Below are 27,229 nucleotides of genomic sequence, written 5' to 3' on the forward strand. Positions count from 1 at the left end.
TCCTATATATATAGATGTAAGAAAGATCCGGAAACAATTTTGTTATTAATATGTATTTAACCCCTTATTTTTGGCACTAAAGAGTCTCCATATATAGTTCCATAAGGTTTTTCAACTGGTACTGGGGGACGTTCACACAAGTCGTGTGAGCCCTGTGGGCATCCAAGAGCAAAACAACATGTACATGTTCGTGAAAGTCTCAACTTTCCACAGAGGGGTATTAGTGTGTAGCCCAAAATGTTTGGACACTACAGACAGAAGTTGGCAGATCGGCTGTACCGACTACCGACTAGTCCCAAGACGCTTGTGGGGGTCGAAGAGTCTCCTCTTTCCATAGAGGGGTCATATCGTTCGGACGCTATAGACAATTATGTGAGAAGACCAATTTTCGGGATGTCTCATGGTCTGACAAACACCGCTCTAGCTCTGTGTCTTTCACCGCTGATGTGGAAGGGCGAGATAGGCGAATGCAGTGGATTGACACACATCCAATGCAAAAAAAACGGATCTCTCCAGCTTAAACTGACAATATTTTATGGGTATTTTTGTATTATGCTAATGAGATGTCCACTGGGGCGCGGACATCGACCTTAGAGGGTTAAGGCTAGGTTGTGGCCTGTTTTATTTGGCTACACAGTGCCTGGCTGTGGTCTCTGGTGCAGTGATAATAGATGCCCATAGAGTTTCCAGCTTTGATAAAGCTCTTCATACACAGTGACTTACTATTCCCCTGATAACCAGTCAATACACCGTAGCATAGACATAGACAGCACTGATATACATCCTGAGAGAAAAGGGAGAAAGAGGGAGAGAAAGTGTTGTAGGGTCTCACCTCTCTGATGGTCATGTCATCATCCACATCGAAGTCATCCTGAGAGGAGAGGGACAGGAAACAGATCAACACACTTACACCGCAAACACACAGCAAAACGACTTGTGTGCACGGCCGCACACAAACGCTACAGACAAGTACAACGTCTAAATGACAGTAAAGAACTTCAAATACAAAAAACCCAATGACACACAGTACACTCATACCACAAAGAAAACACTTGTCCATGTCGTGGCCACATAGCGGTCAAACTGGACACAGTTACAAAATGAAAAGGCAGATGGAGAGATGTGACAAGAGAGACTAAATTAATAACTACACAGATGACCATGGTGGGGGTTGAAAATGGACTTGAAACAGATGGGGATAATAATGGTTTGCATTCATAAACCGTGCTTTTCACAAGGTCTCGTTCATAAACCGTGCTTTTCACAAGGTCTCATTCATAAACAGTGCTTTTCACAAGGTCTCATTCATAAACAGTGCTTTTCACAAGGTCTCATTTATAAACCGTGCTTTTCACAAGGTCTCATTCATAAACCGTGCTTTTCACAAGGTCTCATTCATAAACAGTGCTTTTCACAAGGTCTCATTCATAAACAGTGCTTTTCACAAGGTCTCATTCATAAACAGTGCTTTTCACAAGGTCTCGTTCATAAACAGTGCTTTTCACAAGGTCTCATTCATAAACAGTGCTTTTCACAAGGTCTCATTCATAAACAGTGCTTTTCACAAGGTCTCATTCATAAACAGTGCTTTTCACAAGGTCTCATTCATAAACAGTGCTTTTCACAAGGTCTCATTCATAAACAGTGCTTTTCACAAGGTCTCATTCATAAACAGTGCTTTTCACAAGGTCTCATTCATAAACAGTGCTTTTCACAAGGTCTCATTCATAAACAGTGCTTTTCACAAGGTCTCATTCATAAACAGTGCTTTTCACAAGGTCTCATTCATAAACAGTGCTTTTCACAAGGTCTCATTCATAAACAGTGCTTTTCACAAGGTCTCATTCATAAACAGTGCTTTTCACAAGGTCTCATTCATAAACAGTGCTTTTCACAAGGTCTCATTCATAAACAGTGCTTTTCACAAGGTCTCATTCATAAACAGTGCTTTTCACAAGGTCTCATTCATAAACAGTGCTTTTCACAAGGTCTCATTCATAAACAGTGCTTTTCACAAGGTCTCATTCATAAACAGTGCTTTTCACAAGGTCTCATTCATAAACAGTGCTTTTCACAAGGTCTCATTCATAAACCGTGCTTTTCACAAGGTCTCATTCATAAACAGTGCTTTTCACAAGGTATCATTCATAAACAGTGCTTTTCACAAGGTCTCATTCATAAACAGTGCTTTTCACAAGGTCTCATTCATAAACAGTGCTTTTCACAAGGTCTCATTCATAAACAGTGCTTTTCACAAGGTCTCATTCATAAACAGTGCTTTTCACAAGGTATCATTCATAAACAGTGCTTTTCACAAGGTCTCATTCATAAACAGTGCTTTTCACAAGGTCTCATTCATAAACAGTGCTTTTCACAAGGTCTCATTCATAAACAGTGCTTTTCACAAGGTATCATTCATAGACAGTGCTTTTCACAAGGTCTCATTCATAAACAGTGCTTTTCACAAGGTCTCATTCATAAACAGTGCTTTTCACAAGGTATCATTCATAAACAGTGCTTTTCACAAGGTCTCATTCATAAACAGTGCTTTTCACAAGGTCTCATTCATAAACAGTGCTTTTCACAAGGTCTCATTCATAAACAGTGCTTTTCACAAGGTATCATTCATAAACAGTGCTTTTCACAAGGTCTCATTCATAAACAGTGCTTTTCACAAGGTCTCATTCATAAACAGTGCTTTTCACAAGGTCTCATTCATAAACAGTGCTTTTCACAAGGTCTCGTTCATAAACAGTGCTTTTCACAAGGTATCATTCATAAACAGTGCTTTTCACAAGGTCTCGAAGTACAGATCGGATGATTGGCATTGAAGGATTTGACCATGGAGTGATGATGGCCACAGTTTGGATATGTGCCGGGCGGGCCTGAAAACCTGAGAGAGTTCTACAGTGATGTGTGGGTCAATGTCAAAAGGTGTGTGTAGAGCCCAATTTGGACAGGAAACTTTTTCTGGGGGAGCTCAGGTTATAAAATTAACAAAATCACCACATCCATAATTTTCGTCCCGTCCGTAATTTTCTGCCACGTCAGTAATTTTTGTTAGGCAGGAAAATTATTAAGCTCCTAGGTGGCGCAGTGGTATAAGCCACTGCATCGCCATACAGCCTGGTTCAAGTCCAGGCTGCATCACATCTGGCTGTGATTGGGAGTACCATAGGGTAATGTACAATTGGGGTAGGCTGTCATGGTAAATAAGAATTTGTTCTTAACTGACTTGCCTAGTTAAATAAATACAAATATTAGGTCCAGTCCCGTGCGATTTGTCATCCCTGTGTTTTGAGGGATATTACAGAGTTTAACAGGTGCTGCACCCAGTTTGGGTTAGAACATGGGAACAAATTGATCCTTGAAAAAAAGTGCTATGCAAGTAGCATACAGATGAATGACCCGTTTTGTCACATATCAACTTTCCTAGAGCCATACTTCTCTTTTAAAAGATGACGTGGACAATATTGTGCCGATGATTAGCCAAATATGTCAGTTAATTAAATGTCTGCATAGGTTACAGTTCATGGTTCTTATTGATATGCATTATTAGTTTGACTTTCTCCGAACTGAAGGACAATATTAGGCTAATATTAGGCTATCCCTGGACATCATAACTGAAGGCCATCAGGCCAATATTAGGCTATCCCTGGACATCATAACTGAAGGCCATCAGGCCAATATTAGGCTATCCCTGGACATCATAACTGAAGGCCATCAGGCCAATATTAGGCTATACCTGGACATCATAACTGAAGGCCATCAGGCCAATATTAGGCTATCCCTGGACATCATAACTGAAGACCATCAGGCCAATATTAGGCTATCCCTGGACATCATAACTGAAGGCCATCAGGCCAATATTAGGCTATCCCTGGACATCATAACTGAAGGCCATCAGGCCAATATTATCCCTGGACATCATCCCATGGACATCATAACTGAAGGCCATCAGGCCAATATTAGGCTATCCCTGGACATCATAACTGAAAGCCATCAGGCCAATATTAGGCTATCCCTGGACATCATAACTGAAGGCCATCAGGCCAATATTAGGCTATCCCTGGACATCATAACTGAAAGCCATCAGGCCAATATTAGGCTATCCCTGGACATCATAACTGAAGGCCATCAGGCCAATATTAGGCTATCCCTGGACATCATAACTGAAAGCCATCAGGCCAATATGAGGCTATCCCTGGACATCATAACTGAAGCCATCAGGCCAATATTAGGCTATCCCTGGACATCATAACTGAAGCCATCAGGCCAATATTAGGCTATCCCTGGACATCATAACTGAAAGCCATCATTCCAATATTAGGCTATCCCTGGACATCATAACTGAAGCCATCATTCCAATATTAGGCTATCCCTGGACATCATAACTGAAGCCATCATTCCAATATTAGGCTATCCCTGGACATCATAACTGAAGCCATCATTCCAATATTAGGCTATCCCTGGACATCATAACTGAAGCCATCATTCCAATATTAGGCTATCCCTGGACATCATAACTGAAGCCATCATTCCAATATTAGGCTATCCCTGGACATCATAACTGAAGCCATCATTCCAATATTAGGCTATCCCTGGACATCATAACTGAAGCCATCATTCCAATATTAGGCTATCGCTGGACATCATAACTGAAAGCCATCAGGCCAATATGAGGCTATCCCTGGACATCATAACTGAAAGCCATCAGGCCAATATGAGGCTATCCCTGGACATTGAAAGTATTTTCATGCCTAAAAGAGCCTCCAGGCTTCCGTCAAAACGGTCAATTTTGAATGAGGAAGAAAATTATTACAGGGGGAGTTTGGCCATACCTATCCCGTCTTAAAATTTCTAGTGGAAAAATGGACATGCTGGGGTAGTAATTACATAACCAATGTTCTATAGCACGTGTTTCAAACTCATTCCACGGGGGGGGAGTGTTTGTGAGTTTTTGTCTCACCCTTGTACTCGATTGATGATTTAAACGAAAGGAAAAAACAGACACTCTGCCCCCCGTGGAATGAGTTTGACACCCCTGTTCTATAGTAATACTAGTCCCGTGAGAATAGGGCTTATGTGTGACTTTAGTGTAAAAGTGTGTGTGTGTGTTTATTCATTTCTCTCCATCTACCTCCACACCTGATCCCTCTCCCAGCCTCAGGCCCTAGGGGGTGATGGGAGCCCTGAGCTCATTTATCCACCCGCCTGCAGTGGCTGACCTACCTGTAACCCTGGCAACAGTTGCTGTGGGGCCGGGCTGGTCAAGGTGACCTCCCTACTGTAGAATTATAGAACCAGAACCAGAAGCCAGATGTGTCTGGAGTTGACAACACCATCACCACTGACACCAACATGGACTGACAGTCTGCTAGCACTGCATTTTACAGTCCTGTTTCCACCAGTTTTTACCTGCTACTTAATCCCATGAGGTCAATGGGTACTTTTTTGGTACACATTTAGCAGAATTTAACACATTGGTTACTACCATTACTTTCTAAGTAGATACATATGGTACATTCAAATAAAAGTGCTACTGTCAAACCAGTACACCTCTCCAAAATCAGGACACTGCACAGGTGAAAGAGGTGTGTGTGTGTGTGTGTGTGTGTGTGTGTGTGTGTGTGTGTGTGTGTGTGTGTGTGTGTGTGTGTGTGTGTGTGTGTGTGTGTGTGTGTGTGTGTGTGTGTGTGTGTGTGTGTGTGTGTGTGTGTGTGTGTGTGTGTGTGTGTGTGTGTGTGTGTGTGTGTGTGTGTGGAAGAATCAGTATAATACAGAGATGTAGTTGTTTGATATAGAACAGCTACCACCTGCATGTGGTGGAAGTGAGTGTTTTTGGGAGAGAGACAGAGCAGGGGATGCTGGCCCATGTTGCTGGTCCATGTGGACTCCAATGCTTCCCACAATTGGGTCAAGTTCACTGGATGTCCTTTGGGTGGTAGACCATTCTTGATACACACAGGAAACTGTTGAGCGTGAATAACCCAGCAGCGTTGCAGTTCTTGACACATTCAAACCGGTGCCTCTGGCACCGACTACCATATCCCGTTCAAAGGCACTTAAATCTTTTGACTTCACACATACACAATCTATGTCTCAATTGTCTCAAGACTTAAAAATCTCAATTGTCTCCTCCACTTCATCTACACTGATTGAAGTGGATTTAACAGGTGACATCTCTCTTCCTTCATCTTGATCTATCTATTGATTTATATTTCTGCATCTGTGTGTGCCTCTCTTAATCTAATCGAAGTCCTCTGCTCCTTCTCTTAGTGTCTTGACCCCAGTGTTGGTCCACTGCAATCCACACATCAAACTACTCAACAAGCTTCAATTCAGGGCCAGCCCAGAATATAACAAACATACACACACACTCGCTGACAATGCCATTCCCAGTGTGATTCTAAAGGCGGAGAATAAATCTGGACAAACACGTCCATTATTAAGGCATGAAACCGCTCAGTGACGTGTTGTCTGGTCTACTCTCGTTAAGAGGAAAGATAGAAAGAATGAGAAAACACTGAGCTCTGAAAGGCCAGGATCATTTCTCTGGGATGGAATACTCAAGTAATTTACCCTGCATCAATATTTCACACTGGATCCAGAGAGAGGGAAGGCAGGAAAGAAGGTAGACCAGAGGGGGAAGGAGGAGGAGGTGGGAAAAAAGGAGGATCAGGTAGGGAAAGGATGAAAAGGGGAGGGTAAGAAAGAGAGAAATAGTGACGCAGAGAGGTAGATAAAAAGAGGGGAAATGAGAGTAATTTGGAGAGAGAAGGGGGCTGTGAACTACAGCTCAGGGGGAGAAAGAGAAGTAATTACTTCATTTCTTTAAGATGCGGGGGTGTACTGTAGTGTCGTCAGAAGTCTTGGGTAAATATTTTAATACATTTGTTTGTTCATATTTATGTTTAGGGCCTGTGTGGCCAAATGGATCCTGAGTAACCACACACTCCCTCTGAATACTAATAACTATAATCAACACTAACAAACACCCTAGCATAAACACACACATACATACACACATAGAGTGTAGTTGTGCCTAATTAGCTCATCAAAGCTTTATAATTACTAATGTCTCTACATCACCAAAATATTCAGGGCATCAATATTGTACCATTAGGTTTAGGCTATCAATGTTTAATGACATTAAAACCTTTCACTATTACATTTCCAGATTGCTGTTCTCTTGACTATTTATGAATAAAACAATAATTAGCATGTTATATTTTGTCAGAGGGGTACATGCAACATTTTATCATGTTTTAAATGTTGCAATCATCATTAATTTTAGAATTGGGCAGTTGTTTCATTGATGGACATGCATCACTGTTAAAGCATAGCAGCTTTGGTAAATGGACAGTGTATTTTGGTTTATGGTTTCCTTGGTGGTTCTATTTGTAGTTGCTTGGTCATTGAACAGGAGGACTAGAACTGCTTGTCTTACCAACAGGATACATCTTTGATTTCTGTTAATAATATATGCCATTTAGCAGACGCTTTTATCCAAATCGACTTAGTCATGCGTGCATACATTTTACGTATGGGTGGTCCCGGGAATCAAACCCTCAACCCTGGCGGTGGAAGCACCATGTTCTACCAACTAAACAACACAGGGCCACACGCATGTCATGAAATACCACCTCCCCCCCACCTCCCCGCACCCCACCACCCCCCGCACCCATCCCAATCCAAACCTCTCCCCCCCTCCATCTATCCCTAGTATAACTTGTGTCCTCATGACAAATGGTATGAACAACTACAGCAGATGAACAAGTGGGAGGGGTTTGGTTCTGTGGAGGGGTGGACTGTAGCGCTACAGGCCCCACCCACAAACCAGTAGAAGGTCACTGATTGGACACCTCTAATGACATGGCTGATGATGGACAGCGTAGCAGCATGCTTTGGTTGAACCGCCACATCCCTTAAGTTAACCACAACTTAACCACACCACCCTTACTGAGGAAAGACCACGTTTGGACCACAAACCCGGTTTGTAGTGTTTTGGGGTTTAGGGTGTCATAGCTATAGGGGCGGTCAAGTTTTCCATGACCCCTACTGACCTCTTGACCAATCAGTTTGCATTCTGACAATGTTTGTATTCAGTTTGCATTCTAACAGCCAATCAGAAGAAGAGGACTAGGGGTCAGAGGTCAGTAATGGTTCACAGACAGGGAGGAGGACGTTCAACACTTTTGGCTCGATGGCACAGATCACAGTCCATCGGCATGGATTAGCACTGCAGTAGATTGCGATTGGTTGATTGGATGGCTGTCCAGTTGCTGGGCAGTTTCCGCAGGCATTCCCGGCGTTCTTACCACGACGGATATCCGGACACGCTTGGGTGGACTCCTAAACTCAGGAGTCGCAGTGCCCTCTATGTTGATGTTGACATTCTTGTTCTTCCAGCGGCCAAAGACAAGAACAACATTAACACAACGCCTCCGCAATGCTGGGAAAACGCTCACCCCACCACTCTCAGGAAGAGACACTTGAGTCTCCCAACCCAAGTGGAGGTGTGGAGGTGTTACTCAGAGAGAGTGGAGAGTCAGGACAGGAATGGGTTATGTGTAGGAGAGAGTTGGGAGATTCTGAGCTTGGAGGAGAGATTATGAAGAGTTTGTAGAAGGTAAGGGGAGTGTGTGTGTGAGTGTTTTAAAACAGGTGTCTCACCTCCAGGCCTTCTGTCTCAGGGTTGACACAGAAGAGATTCTTTAAGGTGCTGCTAGAGTGGTCCTGTGGACCTGAGAGAGAGAGGGAGAGGGAGAGAGAGAGAGAGAGAGAGAGAGAGAGAGAGACCATTGAAGCAGCTCAAAGTAAATCAAAAAGTACTTAGTTGTTTAATCATTTTTAAAGGTCATTGGGGGTTACGGGGGACGGAGGGGGTGGGGGTGGTCATACAATGGATCATTTAGCTAGCAATGTGATTTTGAATTTTAGGACCCCTTTAGGAAAAAATAAAAATATATGATCAAATACTGAATTTGGCCTTTACTTACTACAGCTCAGAGAAACACACAAATGGCTTGAAAAGCTGTCATCAAGGCAAAGGGTGGCAACTTTGAAGAATCTCAAAAATAAAATATATTTTGATGTGTTATTTCATAGTTTTTATGTCTTCACTATTATTCTACAATGTAGAAAATAGTAAAAATAAAGAAAAACCCTTGAATGAGTAGGTGTGTCCAAACTTTAGACTTTTCTTTTACAACCGGTATCAGTTACCTTCAGACGAGTCCCGTGACACTTGTGGGGGTCGTAGAGCTAAACGGAGAACACCATCATGTTCGTGAGAATCTCCCCTCTCCACATTTGTTTGTAGCCCAAACAGTTCGGATGCTACAAACAGAAGCTGGCACATGGACTGTAACGAATTCAGACGATTACCACCCACATGTTCGTGAGAGTCTCCCCTTTCCATAGAGTGGTCATAATAGATGGTAGGTCAAACTGTTCAGACGTTACAGATGTTTTCATGAGAAGACCGAATTTCACCGCTCTAGCTTTGCCACCTTTAACTGTAGATGCGGAAGTGCGATGTGAGTGGACGAGGTGGATTGAGACTCATCCAATGCAAAAGAAAAGATATCTCTAGCTTAAACTGACACATTTTGATGTTACTATGCTACTATGTTATTATGTTACTTAGATTGACGCACCGATGCATCAATCAACTCTAGGGGGTTTGTGTGTGTGTGTGTGTGTGTGTGTGTGTGTGTGTGTGTGTGTGTGTGTGTGTGTGTGTGTGTGTGTGTGTGTGTGTGTGTGTGTGTGTGTGTGTGTGCTTACTTGTGGGTATGGGTATCCCAGTGGGGCGATCCACCACAGAGGGTCTCTTCAGGGCTGGCTTCAGTGGCTTCATAGAGGGGGTAGGGGTGGGACTGAAGGTAGACTCCTCTGTCGAGATCTACACACACACACACACACACACACACACACACACACACACACACACACACACACACACACACACACACACACACACACACACACACACACACACACACACACACACACACACACACACACACACACACACACACACACACACACACACACACACGTTACTATACACTCTGAATATATTTAATCAATAGTACAGTACATGTTGTACCTACATCCCTTCTACACATTCCACACACATCACTGAGACAGAGCAGGGGATGCTGGCCCATGTTGCTGGTCCATGTGGACTCCAATGCTTCCCACAATTGTGTCGAGTTCACTGGATGTCCTTTGGGTGGTAGACCATTCTTGATACACACAGGAAACTGTTGAGCATGAATAACCCAGCAGCGTTGCAGTTCTTGACACATTCAAACCCCCCCCACACACCCCCTCTCTTCCTCCTCCTCTCTTCACCCATGCCTTTCCCCACCCCTCTTTATATCTAATTTGTATTTGATTGTCTTTCACTCTCCTCCTGACTCATCAATCCAATGGGTTGCTCTCTATCCTGTCTCACCACCTCTTACAACCCCCCCCCCCCACACACACAGCCTGGTGGAGGGAGGAATAGAAAAAGCAAGAGAGGGAGAGAATGAGATGAGATTGTGAGAATATGGAGAGAGCTAAAGAAGGAGACAGAATGAAAAAGTGAGAAGAAAAGTCAATAGATCGGAGGGAACACCAGAGCTGAAAATATGTAGGAGAAAGTGGAGATGAGGATAGAGATATATTAGATACTTTTTTATTTTATTACGATCCCCATTAGCCGGCGCCAAAAGCAACAGCTAGTCTTACTGGTGTCTGACACATAAAAGACAAAAGACTTTACAATTGACATACATCTAAAAACATGTAGTCCAGTACATACACACAACAAGTAGGTCACATGGGGGAGAGACGATGTGCCATGAGGTGTGTTGCTTTATTCGTTTTTTGAAACCATGTTTGCTGTTCACTTGCACTATATGAGATGGAAGAGTGTTCCATGTAATCATGGCTCTGTATAATACTGTACGTTTCCTTGGATTTGTTCTGGACCTGGGGACTGTGAAAAGACCCCTGGTGGCATGACTGCTGTGGTAAATGTGTATGACAGTTGACTATGCAAAGAATTTGGAATTTCCAACACCTTCATCTTTTTCATAAAAATAAGAGGTGATACAGTCAGTATTTCCTAAACTCTTAGCCAGGAGAAACTGTCATGCATAGTATTAATATTAGCGCTTTGATTACAATAAAGAGCACAACATGCTGCTCTGTTCTGGCTGCAGCTTTACTAAGTGTTTCTTAGCATGACTTGACCATGTGACTGGACAATAATCAAGATAAGATCAAACTAGATAGAGCCTGTAGGATTTGCTTTGTGGAGTGTTGTGTCAAAAATGCAGAGCATCTCGTTATCACGGACAGACCTCTCCCCATCTTTACAACCATTGAATCAATGTTTTGACCATGACCGTTTACAATCTAAGGTAACACCAAGTAATTTAGTCTCCTCAACTTGCTCAACAGCCGCACAATTCATTACCAGATTCAGCTAGAACTTGATTTGTACCAAATACAATGCTCTTAGTTTTAGAGATGTTCAGGACCAGTTTATTACTGGCCACCCATTCCAAAACTGACTGCAACTCTGTTAAGGGTTTCAGTAACTTCATTAGCTGCGGTTGCTGACGCATACAGAGGTGAATCATCATCATACATGGACACACATGCTTTGTTTAATGCCAGTGGCAGGTCATTGGTAAAATAGAAAAGAGTAGAGGGTCTAGAGAGCTGCCCTGCGGTACACCACACTTTACATGTTTGACATTAGAGAAGCTTCCATTAAAGAAAAACCCTATGAATTCTATTAGATAGATAGCTCTGAAACCACGATATGACAGAGGTTGAAAAGTTATAGCACATACGTTTTCTCAACATCAGGTTATGGTCAATAATATCAAAGGCTGCACTGAAATCTAATAGTACAGATCCCACAATCTTCTTATCACTTTCTTTCAATCAATCATCAGTAATTTGTGTCAATGCAGTACATGTTGAGTGCCCTTCTCTATAAGCATGCTGAAAGTCTAATGTTAATTTGTTTACAGAACAATAGCATTGTATTTGGTCAAAAGAAAAATCCAACACTTTGCCAAGAGCTGGCAGCAAGCTGATTGGTCTGCTGTTAGAACCAGTAAAGGCTGCTTTACCACTCTTGGGTAGTGGAATGACTTTGGCTTCCTCCAGGTCTGAGGACAAAGACTTTCCTCTAGGCTCAGATTAAAGATATGACAGATAGGAGTGGCTATAGAGTCAGCTACCATCCTCAGTACCTTTCCATCTAAGTTATCATTTGTCACTATTGATCGATAACAATACATTTTCCATCTCTCTCACACCAACTTTGGAAAATTAAAACTTACAATGCTTTTATTTATATTTTTTTGTTTTTAGACAGAGAGAGAGAAACAAAGAGAGAAACAGAGAGAGTGAGAGAGTGAGAGCGCTGAGAGAGCTAAATGAGTGTGATGAATATCCAAACCCAGGCATCATGGGGGGGGGGGGGGGGACCTGGAGGGAAGTCCTGGGGGGAAAAGCTGAAATAAACGCTTGTTTCCCCTCTTCTCCTCTTCCCCGCCACCCCCTCCCTTCCTCTCCTCCTCTTCCCCTCACCGGCCTGCTGTGAATGGCTGAGTATCACTCCACTAGCCTGGGGCGGGGTGCAGGAGTGGTGCAGGGAGGAGGAACCAGATCAGTATTCTGAATACAGCAGTGCTAGCCCTCAAAATAAAGCTAGACATTGGCAACCACAAAACCACAATTTCAGCTGTGTGTGCCAGTGCTCACACACACACACACACACACACACACACACACACACACACACACACACACACACACACACACACACACACACACACACACACACACACACACACACACACACACACACACACACACACACACACACACACACACACACACACACACACACACACACACACACACAACCCCATGCACGCACACACACAAGCACAACCGCATGTGCGCACACACACAAGCACAACTGCATGCGCGCACACACACAAGTGTGCACTGACTGCACATCCTAAGACACATCTCCTTCTAGGTCTCTCTTTCCTTTGTCACTGTCTCTCTCCGTCGGTCCCTCTCGCTTTCCTTTGTCACTGTCCTCTCTCCGTCGGTCCCTCTCTTCCTTTGTCACTGTCTCTCTCTCCGTCGGTCCCTCTCGCTTTCCTTTGTCACTGTCTCTCTCTCCGTCCCTCTCGCTCTCCTTTGTCACTGTCTCTCTCTCCGGTCCCTCTCGCTCTCCTTTGTCACTGTCTCTCTCTCCGTCGGTCCCTCTCGCTCTCCTTTGTCACTGTCTCTCTCTCCGTCGGTTCCTCTCGCTCTCCTTTGTCACTGTCTCTCTCCGTCGGTCCCTCTCGCTTTCCTTTGTCACTGTCTCTCTCTCCGTCGGTCCCTCTCGCTCTCCTTTGTCACTGTCTCTCTCTCCGTCGGTCCCTCTCGCTCTCCTTTGTCACTGTCTCTCTCTCCGTCGGTCCCTCTCGCTCTCCTTTGTCACTGTCTCTCTCTCCGTCGGTCCCTCTCGCTCTCCTTTGTCACTGTCTCTTTTCCGTCGGTCCCTCTCGCTCTCCTTTGTCACTGTCTCTCTCTCCGCCGGTCCCTCTCGCTCTCCTTTGTCACTGTCTCTCTCTCCGTCGGTCCCTCTCGCTCTCCTTTGTCACTGTCTCTCTCTCCGTCGGTCCCTATCGCTCCCTTTGTCACTGTCTCTTTTCCGCGGTCCCTCTCGCTCTCCTTTGTCACTGTCTCTCTCTCCGCCGGTCCCTCTCGCTCTCCTTTGTCACTGTCTCTCTCTCCGTCGGTCCCTCTCGCTCTCCTTTGTCACTGTCTCTCTCTCCGTCGGTCCCTATCGCTCTCCTTTGTCACTGTCTCTTTTTCCGTCGGTCCCTCTCGCTCTCCTTTGTCACTGTCTCTCTCTCCGCCGGTCCCTCTCGCTCTCCTTTGTCACTGTCTCTCTCTCCGTCGGTCCCTCTCGCTCTCCTTTGTCACTGTCTCTCTCTCCGTCGGTCCCTCTCGCTCTCCTTTGTCACTGTCTCTCTTTCCATCGGTCCCTCTCGCTCTCCTTTGTCACTGTCTCTCTCTCCGTCGGTCCCTATCGCTCTCCTTTGTCACTGTCTCTTTTCCGTCGGTCCCTCTCGCTCTCCTTTGTCACTGTCTCTCTCTCCGTCGGTCCCTCTCGCTCTCCTTTGTCACTGTCTCTCTCTCCGTCGGTCCCTCTCTCTCTGTTCAATTCAATTCAAGGGCTTTATTGGCATGGGAAACATCTTTTAACATTGCCAAAGCAAGTGAAGTAGATAATAAAAGTGAAATAAACAATAAAAATGAACAGTAAATATTACACTCACAGAAGTTCCAAAATAATAAAGACATTTCAAATGTTATAATGTCTACATACAGTGTTGTGGCAATAGGTCACAAATCTTGCTGCTGTGATGGCACACTGTGGTATTTCACCCAGTAGACATGGGAGTTTATCAAAATTGGGTTTGTTCTCAAATTCTTTGTGGATCTGTGTAATCTGAGGGAAATAGTTGTCTCTAATATGGTCATACATTGGGCAGGAGGTTAGGAAGTGAAGCTCAGTTTACACCTCATTTTGTGCGCAGTGTGCACATAGCCTGTCTTATCTTAGGAGCCAGGTCTGCCTACAGCTACCTTTCTCAATAGCAAGGCTATGCTCACTGAGTCTGTACATAGTCAAAGCTTTCCTTAAGTTTGAGTCACAGTGGTCAGGTGTTATGCTACTGGGTACTCTCTATTTCGGGCCAAATAGCATTTGTTTCTCTCTAACTCTCCTTCTCTGTCAGTCCCTCTGTTTGTTTTTCAGTCATTTAAGAACAAATTCTTATTTTCAATGACAGCCTACACCAGCCAAACCCGGATGACGCTGTGCCAATTGTGCGCCACCATATGAGACTCCCAATCACTGCAGGATGTGATAAAGCCTGAATTTGAACCAGGGACTGTAGTCATGCCTCTTGCACTAACATGCAATGCCTTAGACCACTGAGACACTCGGGAGCCCAGCCACTCCTTCTGTTTCTCTCTCTGTCAGTCTCTTTCTCCTTCTTTCACTCCCTCTCGCTCACTCTGTCTATTATTGATGGGACAATAAAGGCTTGTTAAAACTGTTTCTCTCACATATCAACCATGGGACTAGAACGATTTTATATCATTTTTTTCTCATATTGGTTGTTAAATGGAGCCAGTGAAGCAGATGGAGCCAGCTACCACTGTATTTGCTATAGTTCTGGTTCTCCTGTGTCTCTAAGCTGACCTGGTATCCTATCCTCCTCCACTGATCCAGTCTTCAAGACGTTTTGGGTAAAAATACAAACTTATACAGCTACGTTATGTGTAGCTGTTAGCTTGGTGTGGTACTGAGGATTCCAGACATGACTGACCTCATAGTGTGTACTGTTAGCTTGGTGTGGTACTGGGGACTCCAGACATGACTGACCTCATAGTGTGTACTGTTAGCTTGGTGTGGTACTGGGGACTCCAGACATGACTGACCTCATAGTGTGTACTGTTAGCTTGGTGTGGTACTGGGGACTCCAGACATGACTGACCTCATAGTGTGTACTGTTAGCTTGGTGTGGTACTGGGGACTCCAGACATGACTGACCTCATAGTGTGTACTGTTTGCTTGGTGTGGTACTGGGGACTCCAGACATGACTGACCTCATAGTGTGTACTGTTAGCTTGGTGTGGTCCTGGGGACTCCAGACATGACTGACCTCATAGTGTGTACTGTTAGCTTGGTGTGGTACTGGGGACTCCAGACATGACTGACCTCATAGTGTGTACTGTTAGCTTGGTGTGGTACTGAGGATTCCAGACCTGACTGACCTCATAGTGTGTACTGTTAGCTTGGTGTGGTACTGGGGACTCCAGACATGACTGACCTCATAGTGTGCACTGTTAGCTTGGTGTGGTACTGGGGACTCCAGACATGACTGACCTCATAGTGTGTACTGTTAGCTTGGTGTGGTACTGGGGACTCCAGACATGACTGACCTCATAGTGTGTACTGTTAGCTTGGTGTGGTACTGGGGACTCCAGACATGACTGACCTCATAGTGTGTACTGTTAGCTTGGTGTGGTACTGGGGACTCCAGACATGACTGACCTCATAGTGTGTACTGTTAGCTTGGTGTGGTACTGGGGACTCCAGACATGACTAACCTCAAAGAGTGTAACGTTTAGCTCGGTGTGGGTTGTTAAGACTGTACTTACCTGGAACCGGACCTCCTGGTTAACCCTCTGGGAGCCGTCCTCGCTGCCCGGATGGGAAATCATCGACAAGCGCTTCTTCTCAGCAGTAGCCCGGTCTCTCAGGTACTCCAGTCTCCGTGGCCGGCCCAGCTGTAGGGACAGGAGGGCCTGGAGCTGGGCACGCTCAATAGAACCCAGCAGGATCATCGACTCTGAGGGGTGGGGGAGAGAGAGGGAGAGAGAGAAGGGAGGGAGGGGGAGTGAGAAGGGGTGATGTTGAGGTAGAAAAAAGGAGGGGGAGAGAGAAAGAGAGCAGGGAAAGTGAGGGGCAGCAAGGGAGAGATGGATGGAGAGAAATATGAGATGAGAGTGCAAGTAAGAAGGGAATGGGGTGATGAAGAGAGGACGGATATGATGGGATGAAAGGCAGAGGAGAGACAGATGAGAATAAAAAGAAGAGGGATGATGGAAGAGAAGAGAAATAGAGAGAGAGGGGCCAGGAGATTAGAATGAGAGAGGAGGGGGAGATGTGATGGAGGAGAGGAGAAAGAGAGGTCTTCTAGAACCGTAGTTAATGTGCAGGGGACTCCTAACACATGTTTCTGCATGGTAAGTTATCTAACTAACAACAGCCAGGCGTCTGTGTTTGAGTGTGTGTGTGTGTGTGTGTGTGTGTGTGTGTGTGTGTGTGTGTGTGTGTGTGTGTGTGTGTGTGTGTGTGTGTGTGTGTGTGTGTGTGTGTGTGTGTGTGTGTGTGTGTGTGTGTGTGTGTACACAACAGGGTGTGTATGAGGGGGTGTGTTTGTTTGTTTAAAATAATTGCCCCAGCTAATTGCTTTGGCATCGCTACACAATTACAACAGACTTGGCATACTGTATAAGAATATATAACTTGAATGTGTGTGTGGGGGAGTATTTATTTGACGGAAAATGTTCTGTAGTGTGTGTAATTTGTGTGTCTGCATCTGTAAAGTATGAGTATGTGCTTGTCTCACCACTGGACTCGAGCAGGGCCAGGGTCTTGAGGTGTCCAGCCAGCAGTACATCATGCAGGTCTCTGTAGCAGCAGTTGAGGGTGATGTAGGTCACATCCCTGATCATGATGTCCTCCACACGAATATTATACTTCCTGAATGACGATAGGAGAGAGGGGTGATGAGGGGAGGAGCGGAATAGAGGGAGGGGTTATTAGCACCACCTATACAGTCAGTGAGTGATAACTATTAGATAATTGGAGTGAAAAGTTAAGCCCCCCAAAAAATGTAATCTGTCAATTCCTCTGTCCTTTCAGAGGTGACCGTGGAACAACATCCTAGTCAGTCCTGAACTTATTGCTACAGAGGTGAAGTTGCATCCGGACGTAATAGTTGTACTGTATAGGAGGTGACTGTGTGAGAGAGCAGGTTCTGCCTCAGGATATTTGTGGTTCTACCCCTCTACCCCGGCCACACAGTACACTAGACAGGTTTCCTTTCTGCCAGACAGGCTGAGCGTGCCAACCTCCGACACGACAGCAGCACTAGGTTCCGCTGCCAAGTTCTGTCTGTGCCAACCCCGACACAGGCCTTCCCTCTGTCCCTCTACAAGATCTAAAACCCATACACCTGTACTGCCTGGTTTCTGTACACCAATACAATAACCCCCTCTTTAGCTTTAAACCAGGGAATCAGTTCCCAAGTATTCCCACAAATAAAAAAAGTAATATGTGATAGTGTCTCAATGTAAATAAGGTATGAAATTGTTATTTTCAAATGCAATCCCTTTTTAGACTTAGTTGTGGTCAATGTGCAGTGCACAAATTATTATAATTACGTTCCGGCCCCCCGACCAGCCGCTCCGACAAAAATCGGCCCACGTTTGAATCTAGTTGCCTAGCCCTGCTTTAAACCAACACAATAATCCTCTATACAGCAGACCTTATATAATGAGCACTTCAATGGTTCTGAAACCAACAAACAGAAACCTGTCTCTTACTGTATCTGTCTCATAACTTCAGAGTACAGTGGACTGTAGGCACACACACACACACACACACACACACACACACACACACACACACACACACACACACACACACACACACACACACACACACACACACACACACACACACACACACACACACACACACACACACACACACACACACACACACACACAGAGAGAGAGAGAGAGAGAAAGTGATGTGCATGTAATTGTTGCCTCACCTCACTCTCCGACCAGCTGGATGGTGCCGACAGACATGGCGGCTCTAATTCTAGCAACTTTGCAGTATTTTGTTTTTTGTATTTTATTTCTCGCATTAAAGCCCAGAAAGTTTGTGTTATTACATACAGCCAGAAATAACTTTTGGATATCAGAGCGCCGGTAACTCATCAGCATTATGACCAGGATTAGGACTTTCCCAAATTGGATCCTTTGTTTGTACCACTCAGGGCAATGTAACTTATCCCAGAGGCTGCTCCAAGACGCTGACGGCGGAGAAGTGGTATTCGGAGTGGACTTCTAATCCGACTCAGGAGGTGTATATTACTCGCTAGTGTTCAGTCTTTGGACAACAAAGTAGACGAGCTCAGGACGAGGATCTCCTTCCAGAGAGACATCAGGGACTGTAACATACTCTGCATCACGGAATCTGTCTCTCTCCGGATATACTGTCCCCGTCCATACAGCCCGCTGGGTTCTCAGAACATGGCGCAGACAGGAATAAAGAATTCTCAGAGAAGAAGAAAGACGGGACTGTATGTTTAATGGTGTGATTGTGATAATGTACAGAAACTCAAGTCCTTTGTTCACCCGACCTAGAATACCTCACAATCAAATGCCGACCGTATTACCTCCCAAGAGAATTCTCTTTGGTTATAGTCACAGCCATGTATATTCCCCATCAAGCCGATACCACGACGGCCCACTGGACTTGGTGCAAACTGGAAACCACATATCCTGATGCCGCATATATTGTAGCTAGGGATTTTAACAAAGCAAAGTTGAGGAAAACGCTACTGAAGTTCTATCAACACATTGACTGTACTGTAGTTCTCGTGCTGCTAAAACACTCAGCCACTGCTACCCCAACTTCCGGGATACCTACAAGGAAATTATTGTCCTCCCTTTGGCAAATCAGATCATCACTTTATTTTGCTCATCCCTTCCTATAGGCAGAAATTCAAAAAGGAAGTACCTGGCCTGAGGTCTATTCAACTCTCGTCTGACCAATCTGAATCCATGCTTCAAGATGGTTTTGATCACCCGGACTGGGATATGTTCAGGGTAGCCTCTGAGAATAACATTGACGTACGTATACATTCACATGGTAACTGAGTTCATAAGGAAGTGTATAGTGGATGTTGTTCCTAATGTGACTAGAAACCGTGGATAGATGGCAGCATTTGCGCAAAACTGAAAGTGGAAACCACCGCATTAAACCATGGCAAGGTGACTGGGAATATGGTTGAATTCAAACAGTGTAGTTATTCAGTAAGGCATTCAGTAAGGCAATCAAAGGAAATAAGTCAGTACAGAGACAAAGTGGAGTCGCAATTCAACGGCTCAGATACGAGATGTATGTGACAGGATCTACAGACAACCACAGATTACAAAGGGAGAACCAGCCACGTCGCTGACAACGATGTCTTGCTCCCAGACAAGCTTAACACCTTCTTTGCCTGCTCTCAAGGACTGTGGGCTCTCGTTCTCTGTGGCCGACGTGAGTAAGACATTTAAATGCGTTAACCCTCGCAAGGCTGCATCCCTAGTCGCGTCCTCAGAGTATGTGCAGTCCAGCTGGATGGAGTGTTCAACATATTCAATGTCTCCCTGTCCCAGTCTGCTGTCCCCACTTGCTTCAAGGTGTCAACCATTGTTCCTGTACCCAAGAAAGCAAAGGTAACTGAACTAAATGACTATCGCCCCGTAGCACTCCCTTTTGTCATCATGAAGGGCTTTGAGAGGCTAGTTAAGGATCATATCACTTCTACCTTACCTGACACCATAGACCCACTTCAATTTGCATACCGCCCCAATAGATCCACAGTCGATGCAATCGCCATCGCACTACACACTGCCCTATCCCACCTGGACACTAGGAATACCTGTGTAGAATGCTGTTTATTGACTATAGCTTAGCCTTCCACACCATAATACCCTCCAAGCTCATCATTGAGCTCGGGGCCCTGGATCTGAACCCCGCCCTGTGCAACTGGGTCCTGTACTTTCTGACGGGCTGCCCCCAGGTGGTAAAGGTAGGAAACAACACCACTTTGCTGATCCTCAGCATGCTCAGCCCCCTCCTGTCTCCCTGTTCACCCATGACTGCGTGGCCACTCATGCCAACTCAATCATCAAGTTTGCAGATGTCACAACAGTTGTAGGCCTGATTACCAACAATGATGAGACAGCCTACAGGGAGGAGGTGAGGGCCCTGGCGGAGTGGTGCCTCGGGAAAATAATCTCTCCCTCAACCTTAACAAAATTAAGTAGCTGATCGTGGACTTCAGGAAACAGCAGAGAGAGCAAACTCCTATCCACATCGACAGGACCGCAGGTGAGAAGCTTCAAGTTCCTCAGCGTACACATCACTGACGATCTGAAATTGTCCACCCACACAGAGAAGAAGGCGCAACAGTGTCTTTTCCACCTCAGGGGATGGCCCCTAAAACCCTCAGATTTTTACAGATGCACAATTGAGAGAATCATGTAATGGCTGTATCACCACCTGGTACAGCAACGGCATTGCCCGCAACCGGACAGCCATCAGACTGTTAAATAGCCATCACTAGCTGGCTACCACACGGTTACGCAACCGTGCTCCTTAGAGGCTGCTTCCCTATATACATAGATATGGAATCACTGGTCACTTTAATAATGGATCACCAGTCACTTTAGTGGTAAGATGACGCGGATGCTACGCTACAGGACTGTTTTGCAATGAACAGACTGGAATATGTTCTGGGATTCATCCAATTGCATTGAGGAGTATACCACCTCAGTCATCAGCTTCATCAATAAGTGCATCGACAACGTTGTCCCTACAGTGACTGTACATACATATCCCAACCAGAAACCATGGATTACAGGCAACATCTGCATCAAGCTAAAGGCTAGAGCTGCTGCTTTCAAGGAGCGGGACACTAATCCGGATGCTTATAAGAAATCCCGCTATGACCTGAGACGAACCATCAAACAATCAAAACGTCAATACAGGATTAAGATTGACTCCTATTACATCGGTTCTGATGCTCGTCGGATGTGGCAGGGCTTAAAAACTATTATGGACTACAAAGGGAAACCCAGACGTGAGCTGCCCAGTGGAAAGTGCCTTCACTGACATTTTCAACCTCTCCCTGACCGAGTCTGTAATACCTACATGTTTCAAGCAGACCACCATAGTCCCTGTGCCCAAGGAAGCGAAGGTAACCTGCCTAAACAATTACCGCCCTGTAGCACACATGTCGGTAGCCATGAAGTGCTTTGAAAGGCTGGTCATAGCTCACATCAACAGTATCCTCCCGGATACCCTAGACCCACTCCAACTCGCATACCGCCCCAACAGATCCACAGATGACGCAATCTCACTCCACACTGCCCTTTTCCACCTGGACAAAAGGAACACATATGTGAGAATGCTATTCATTGACTACAGCTCAGCACTCAACACCAAAGTACCCACGAAGGTCATCACTAAGCTAAGGACCCTGGGACTAAACACCTCCCTCTGCAACTGGATCCTGGACATTATGACGGGTCGCCCCCAGGTGGTAAGGGTAGGCAGCAACACGTCTCCCACGCTAATCCTCAACACTGGGGCCCCTCAGGGGTGAGTACGTAGTCCCCTCCTGTACTCCCTGTTTACCCACAACTGGGTGGCCAAACACGACTCCAACACCATCATTAAGTTTGCTGACAACACAACACTGGTAATCCTGATCACCAACAGCGATGAGACAGCCTATAGGGAGGAAGTCAGAGAACTGGCAGTGTGGTTCCCTGGACAACAACCTTGCCCTCAATGTGAGCAAGACAAAGGAGCTGATCGTGGACTACAGGAAAAGGCGAGCCGAACAGGCCCCCATTAACACCGACAGGTCTGTAATGGAGCTGGTCGAGAGTTTCAAGTTCCTTGGTGTTCACATCACCAACGAACTGTCATGGTCCAAACACACCAAGACAGTCGTGAAGAGGGCACAACAAAACCTTTTCCCCCTCAGGAGACTGAAAAGATTAGGCATGGGTCCCCAGATCCTCAAAAAGTTCTACAGCTGCACCATCGAGAGCATCCTGACCGGTTGCATCACCGCCTGGTATGGCAACTGCATGGCATCTGACCGTGGGGCACTACAGAGGGTAGTGCATACGGCCCAGTACATCACTGGGGCCAAGCTTCCTGCCATCCAGGACCTATATAATAGGCGGCGTCAGAGGAAAGCCCATAAAATTGTCAGAGACTCCAGTCACACAAGTCATAAACTGTTTTCTCTGCCACCGCACGGCAAGCGTTACCGGAGCGCCAAGTCCAGAAGGCTCCATAACAGCTTCTACCCCCAAGCCATAAGACTGCTGAACAATTCATCTAATTTGTTTTGTACACTGCTGCTACGCGCTATTTATTACCTATGCATAGTCATTTCACCACTACCTACATGTACAAATTACCTCAACTAACCTGTACCCCCGCACACTGACTTGGTACGGGTACCCCTGTATATAGCCTCGTTATTGTTATTTTATTGTGTTACTTTTTATTATTTTTTTAACTTTAGTTTATTTAGTAAATATAACTCTTCTTGAATTGCACTGTTGGTTAAGAGCTTGTAAGTAAGCATTTCACACATTTCAAGGTCTACACTTGTTATATTAGGTGCATGTGACAAATAAAGTTTTATTTGATTTGATAATGTTTACATACTGCCTTACTCATTTCATATGTATATAGTGTATTCTATTCTACTACTGTATTATAAACAATACCACTCTGACATTGCTCATCCTAATATTTCTATATTTCTTAACTCTAGATTTGTGTGTATTGTTGTGAATTGTTAGATATTACTGCATTGTTGGAGTGAGGAACACAAGCATTTTGCTACGACCGCAAAAACATCTGCTAAATATGTGTATGTGATCAATATAATTTGATTTAATTTGATTTGAAATGAAATACCACTCAAAAGCTGGAGATGGATTTGTCAAAAGGGCAGAGAGAAGAGAGGGAGTGCAGGAATGAGTGAGAGAAGGATATTCACGCCCCAACATGACACTGCTTTTCTCATAGTGTGTGTTTGTGAATGTGTGTTTCCCAAGTGTTACACAAGCATTCCTATGTTTGAATGTGTGTTTGTGCGGGAAGTGGGATGGGTACCAGAATGAATAGGAACACAAACAGCTTGGGGGCCACACTTCATGCACTCTTTCATTTAATTTCCCCTCTTCATCCTACTCAACTCCCTGCCTCAAATGTACTTAGTGCTCACACACACACCTGATCCGCAGTGGTGAAATCGAAGCATAGTGGATGATGTGAAGGAGAGAGAGAGAGTATGTGAGGGGTAGAGACAGAGAGGGTCAGAGAGAGCAAGGGGGGTAGAGAGGAAGAGAGAGAAGGGTAGAGAGAGAGAGAGAAAGGTAGAGAGAGGGGTAGAGAAAAAGAGAAAAAGCAAGACCGAAATTGAAAGAGAGAAAAAGAAAGAGTGAGAGAGAGCGAGAAAGAGAGAGATAGATAGATAGAGGTAGAGTGCTCTTCAGCCCTCCACCAGCAACAGGAACAATACAATAACACACATATTTACCATGCTATTATAAAATCCCAGAATGGTTTTATGTTTTGTAAAAAATGACAAGTAACACCTCTCTCTCAGGTAGATGCTTCCCGTGTTCAGACTAAAGACCCGTTTGCACTGGCACTTAAAATTAGGGCCAAATTAGAGTTGACTCAAATACAAACTGGGTCGGGGAAGCCCAGTTTCACAACAGGTACCAGCTCGATTAGAATTCGGGCTGGGTACGCAGTTACTGTGCAACTGCCAGTTAGCTCGTCTGGGCTTGTTGCTGTTAGCTATCACAAGCAGTACTGCAGTAGTCAGACATGACATGAATTACCTAGCTGGATCCTTAGATGGATCCTTTATTCATTAATGCATTACACAAACTTTTATGAGAACAGTGAGCCATCGATTGCTTGCTACCTAACGTTAGCTACCAAATCAATCAATCAAATGTATTTATAAAGTTATTTTTTACATTAGATGTCACAAAGTGCTGTACAGAATCCCACCCTAAAACCCTAGAGTTGAAACAAGCTAGCTAGGTAACGTTAGCTAGCAGGAATTTTAGCTGGCCAGGTTGTATTGAAGGCTAGCTTCAAACAATCAAACCTGTCATCTGTTTGATTGGTTAGCTAGCTTTAATTTTATTTCACCTTTATTTAACAAGGCAAGTCAGTTAAGAACAAATTCTTATTTACAATGACGGCCTACCAAAAGGCAAAAGGCCTCCTGCGGGAACGGGGGTCTGGGATTTAAAAAATAAAAATAAAAACAATATAAATAGGACAAAACACACATCACAACAAGAGAGACAACTCAACACTACATAAAGAGAGACCTGGACAACAACATAGCAAGGCAGCAACACACAACAACACAGCATGGTAGCAACACAATATAACAACATCACCTCCTCCCTGTAGGCCGTCTTGTCGTTGTTGGTAATCAAACCTACCACTGTAGTGTCGTCTGCAAACTTGATGATTGAGTTGGAGGCGTGCATGGCCAGACGTGAGTGAACAGGGAGTACAGGAGAGGGCTCAGGACGCACCCTTGTGGGGTCCCAGTGTTGAAGATCAGCGGAGTGGAGATGTTGTTACCTACCCTCACCACCTGGGGGCGGCCTGTCCGGAAGTCCAGTACCCAGTTGCACAGGGCGGGGTCGAGACCCAGGGTGGGTCTAGGGCAGACATGGGCAAACTACGGCCCGCGGGCTCCATACGGCCCGTTAGGCTTTTTAATCCGGCCCGCCGAACTTGTCCAAATTATAGTAAAAACCTCCTTTTTCCCCCTTTCCCTGCAATGCCCACGTTTCCCCAATAGATGGCGCACTCAAAACACATTGACCGTTGTTGGAGTGGCGCGTATTTCTCTTTATTTCACTTTAATTTTCACTTCGTTTCATGTCACCATTAAGCCCTTCTGTGAAAATGAGCGGACCAAAGAGAAGGAAAGTGGACAGCGAATGCCGAGTGTTTAATAAGGAGTGGACAACAAAATACTTCTTCACTGAAGTCCGATCAACGGCTGTATGTCTGATATGCCAAGAAGCTGTTGCGGTTTTCAAAGAGTACAATATCAGCCGTCACTTTGCCACGAAGCATGCAAACTATGCTAGCAAGCAGTCAACACAAGAACGGGCGGCTACTGCTCAGAGGTTGGCAGCTAATTTACAGAGTCAACAGAACTTTTTTCACCGACAAACTGCAATTCAAGAGTCAAGCAGACGTTTAGCGTCATGAAAATCAACAAAGCCCATCACAGATCCAAGTTAACTGACCAACACCTCAGATCTGTCCTGAGAATTGCCACAACAAAACTAACTCCAGACTTTGATGCACTGGCAAAAAAGGGAGACCAACAACACTGTTCCCACTGAAATGGTGAGTTTTTCTGCTGTGTTATGAAAAAATGCATATGGAAAGTTTGGAAGTGCGTCTTTTAATTAAGAGCAATGCGCATTTACGCACAGCAGCGGTACAGTAGCTTAATTAACACGCCGCACATCGCTCTTAATTTAAATTTTCAGCTGCAGGTAGGATATTTAATACAGCCTATGTCTGTGTGCTTGGCAACGATTCACGTGTACTGTTTGCGTGTGAAGGCGAGGGCGTCCGTGGCGAGTTTGTAGAGCGCGCGGTCAGGACAATCCATCCATGATTTTGCGGAGTTTAATACAAGTAGATATTATTGAGCTTGAGTATTTCGTTGTGTAATAATATGTTTTGAATGTTGAAAGTGATTCCATTTTTCAATAAATGTTGATTTCTTTAACTTTGCACCTTCGATTGAAACTTATTAAAACAGACGCAATCTTGATAAATCACAGTGCGTATGTTATTTTAATCTATTTACATTTCCTCCTCCCAGTATCTGCGAAATAGTATGTAAATGCCATATCTTGCATATTCCTTGAGACAAATTTATTAACTGATAAGGGCTATTTTTCACATTTGAAAGACAGTTAATAAATAGGGTTGTAGTGTTCTTACTGTGCTATGAGGTTTGCACACACTACATGTAATGCTTTAGTATATCCGGCCCAAACACTCCCTCCAAATGCTCCTGGCCCGGCCCCTCTGTCAAATTTTAGAACCCATTGTGGCCCGCGAGTCAAAAAGTTTGCCCACCTCTGGTCTAGGGTGTCAGGTAGGGTGGAAGTGATATGGTCCTTGACTAGTCTCTCAAAGCACATCATGATGACGGAAGTGAGTGCTACGGTGCGGTAGTCATTTAGCTCAGTTACCTTAGCTTTCTTGGGAACAGGAACAATGGTGGCCCTCTTGAAGCATGTGGGGACAGCAGACTGGGATAAGGATTGATTGATTGAATATATCCGTAAACACACCAGCCAGCTGGGTTACGCATGCTCTGAGGACGCGCCTGGGGATGCCGTCTGGGCCTGCAGCCTTGCGAGGGTTAACACGTTTAAATGTTTTACTCACGTCGGCTGCAGTGAAGGAGAGTCCACAGGTTTTGGGTGCGGGCCATTTCAGTGGCACTGTATTGTCCTCAAAGCGGGCAAAGAAGTTGTTTAGTCTGTCTGGGAGCAAGACATCCTGGTCTGCGACAGGGCTCGTTTTCTTTTTGTAATCCGTGATTGACTGTAAACACTACCACATACCTCTTGTGTGTTAGCCGTTGAATTGTGACTCTAGTTTGTCTCTATACGGACGCTTAGCTTGTTTGATTGCCTTGCGGAGGGAATAGCTACACTGTTTCTATTCGGT

At 44.9% G+C, this 27,229-nt stretch overlaps 1 protein-coding gene across 3 annotated transcripts in view; it reads right to left on the reverse strand.

Moving 5' to 3' along the window:
• LOC123992603 (chloride channel protein 2-like) overlaps nucleotides 1-27,229 on the reverse strand; it is a 151,504-nt gene that overhangs the window by 19,330 nt on the left and 104,945 nt on the right. For 2 of the 3 annotated variants that reach the window (XM_046293877.1, XM_046293879.1), the window contains 6 exons: nucleotides 17,235-17,368; nucleotides 16,261-16,451; nucleotides 9,793-9,910; nucleotides 8,677-8,747; nucleotides 8,322-8,405; nucleotides 833-871 (listed from right to left, as the gene is read on the reverse strand). In XM_046293877.1, the coding sequence (XP_046149833.1) occupies nucleotides 833-871; nucleotides 8,322-8,405; nucleotides 8,677-8,747; nucleotides 9,793-9,910; nucleotides 16,261-16,451; nucleotides 17,235-17,368 (637 nt within the window). The remainder of the gene's footprint in view (nucleotides 1-832; nucleotides 872-8,321; nucleotides 8,406-8,676; nucleotides 8,748-9,792; nucleotides 9,911-16,260; nucleotides 16,452-17,234; nucleotides 17,369-27,229) is intronic. The other variant, XM_046293878.1, reaches the window with a different exon arrangement.

This window comes from Oncorhynchus gorbuscha, linkage group LG13, assembly GCF_021184085.1.
Source record: "Oncorhynchus gorbuscha isolate QuinsamMale2020 ecotype Even-year linkage group LG13, OgorEven_v1.0, whole genome shotgun sequence".
Classification (NCBI taxonomy): Eukaryota; Metazoa; Chordata; class Actinopteri; order Salmoniformes; family Salmonidae; genus Oncorhynchus; species Oncorhynchus gorbuscha.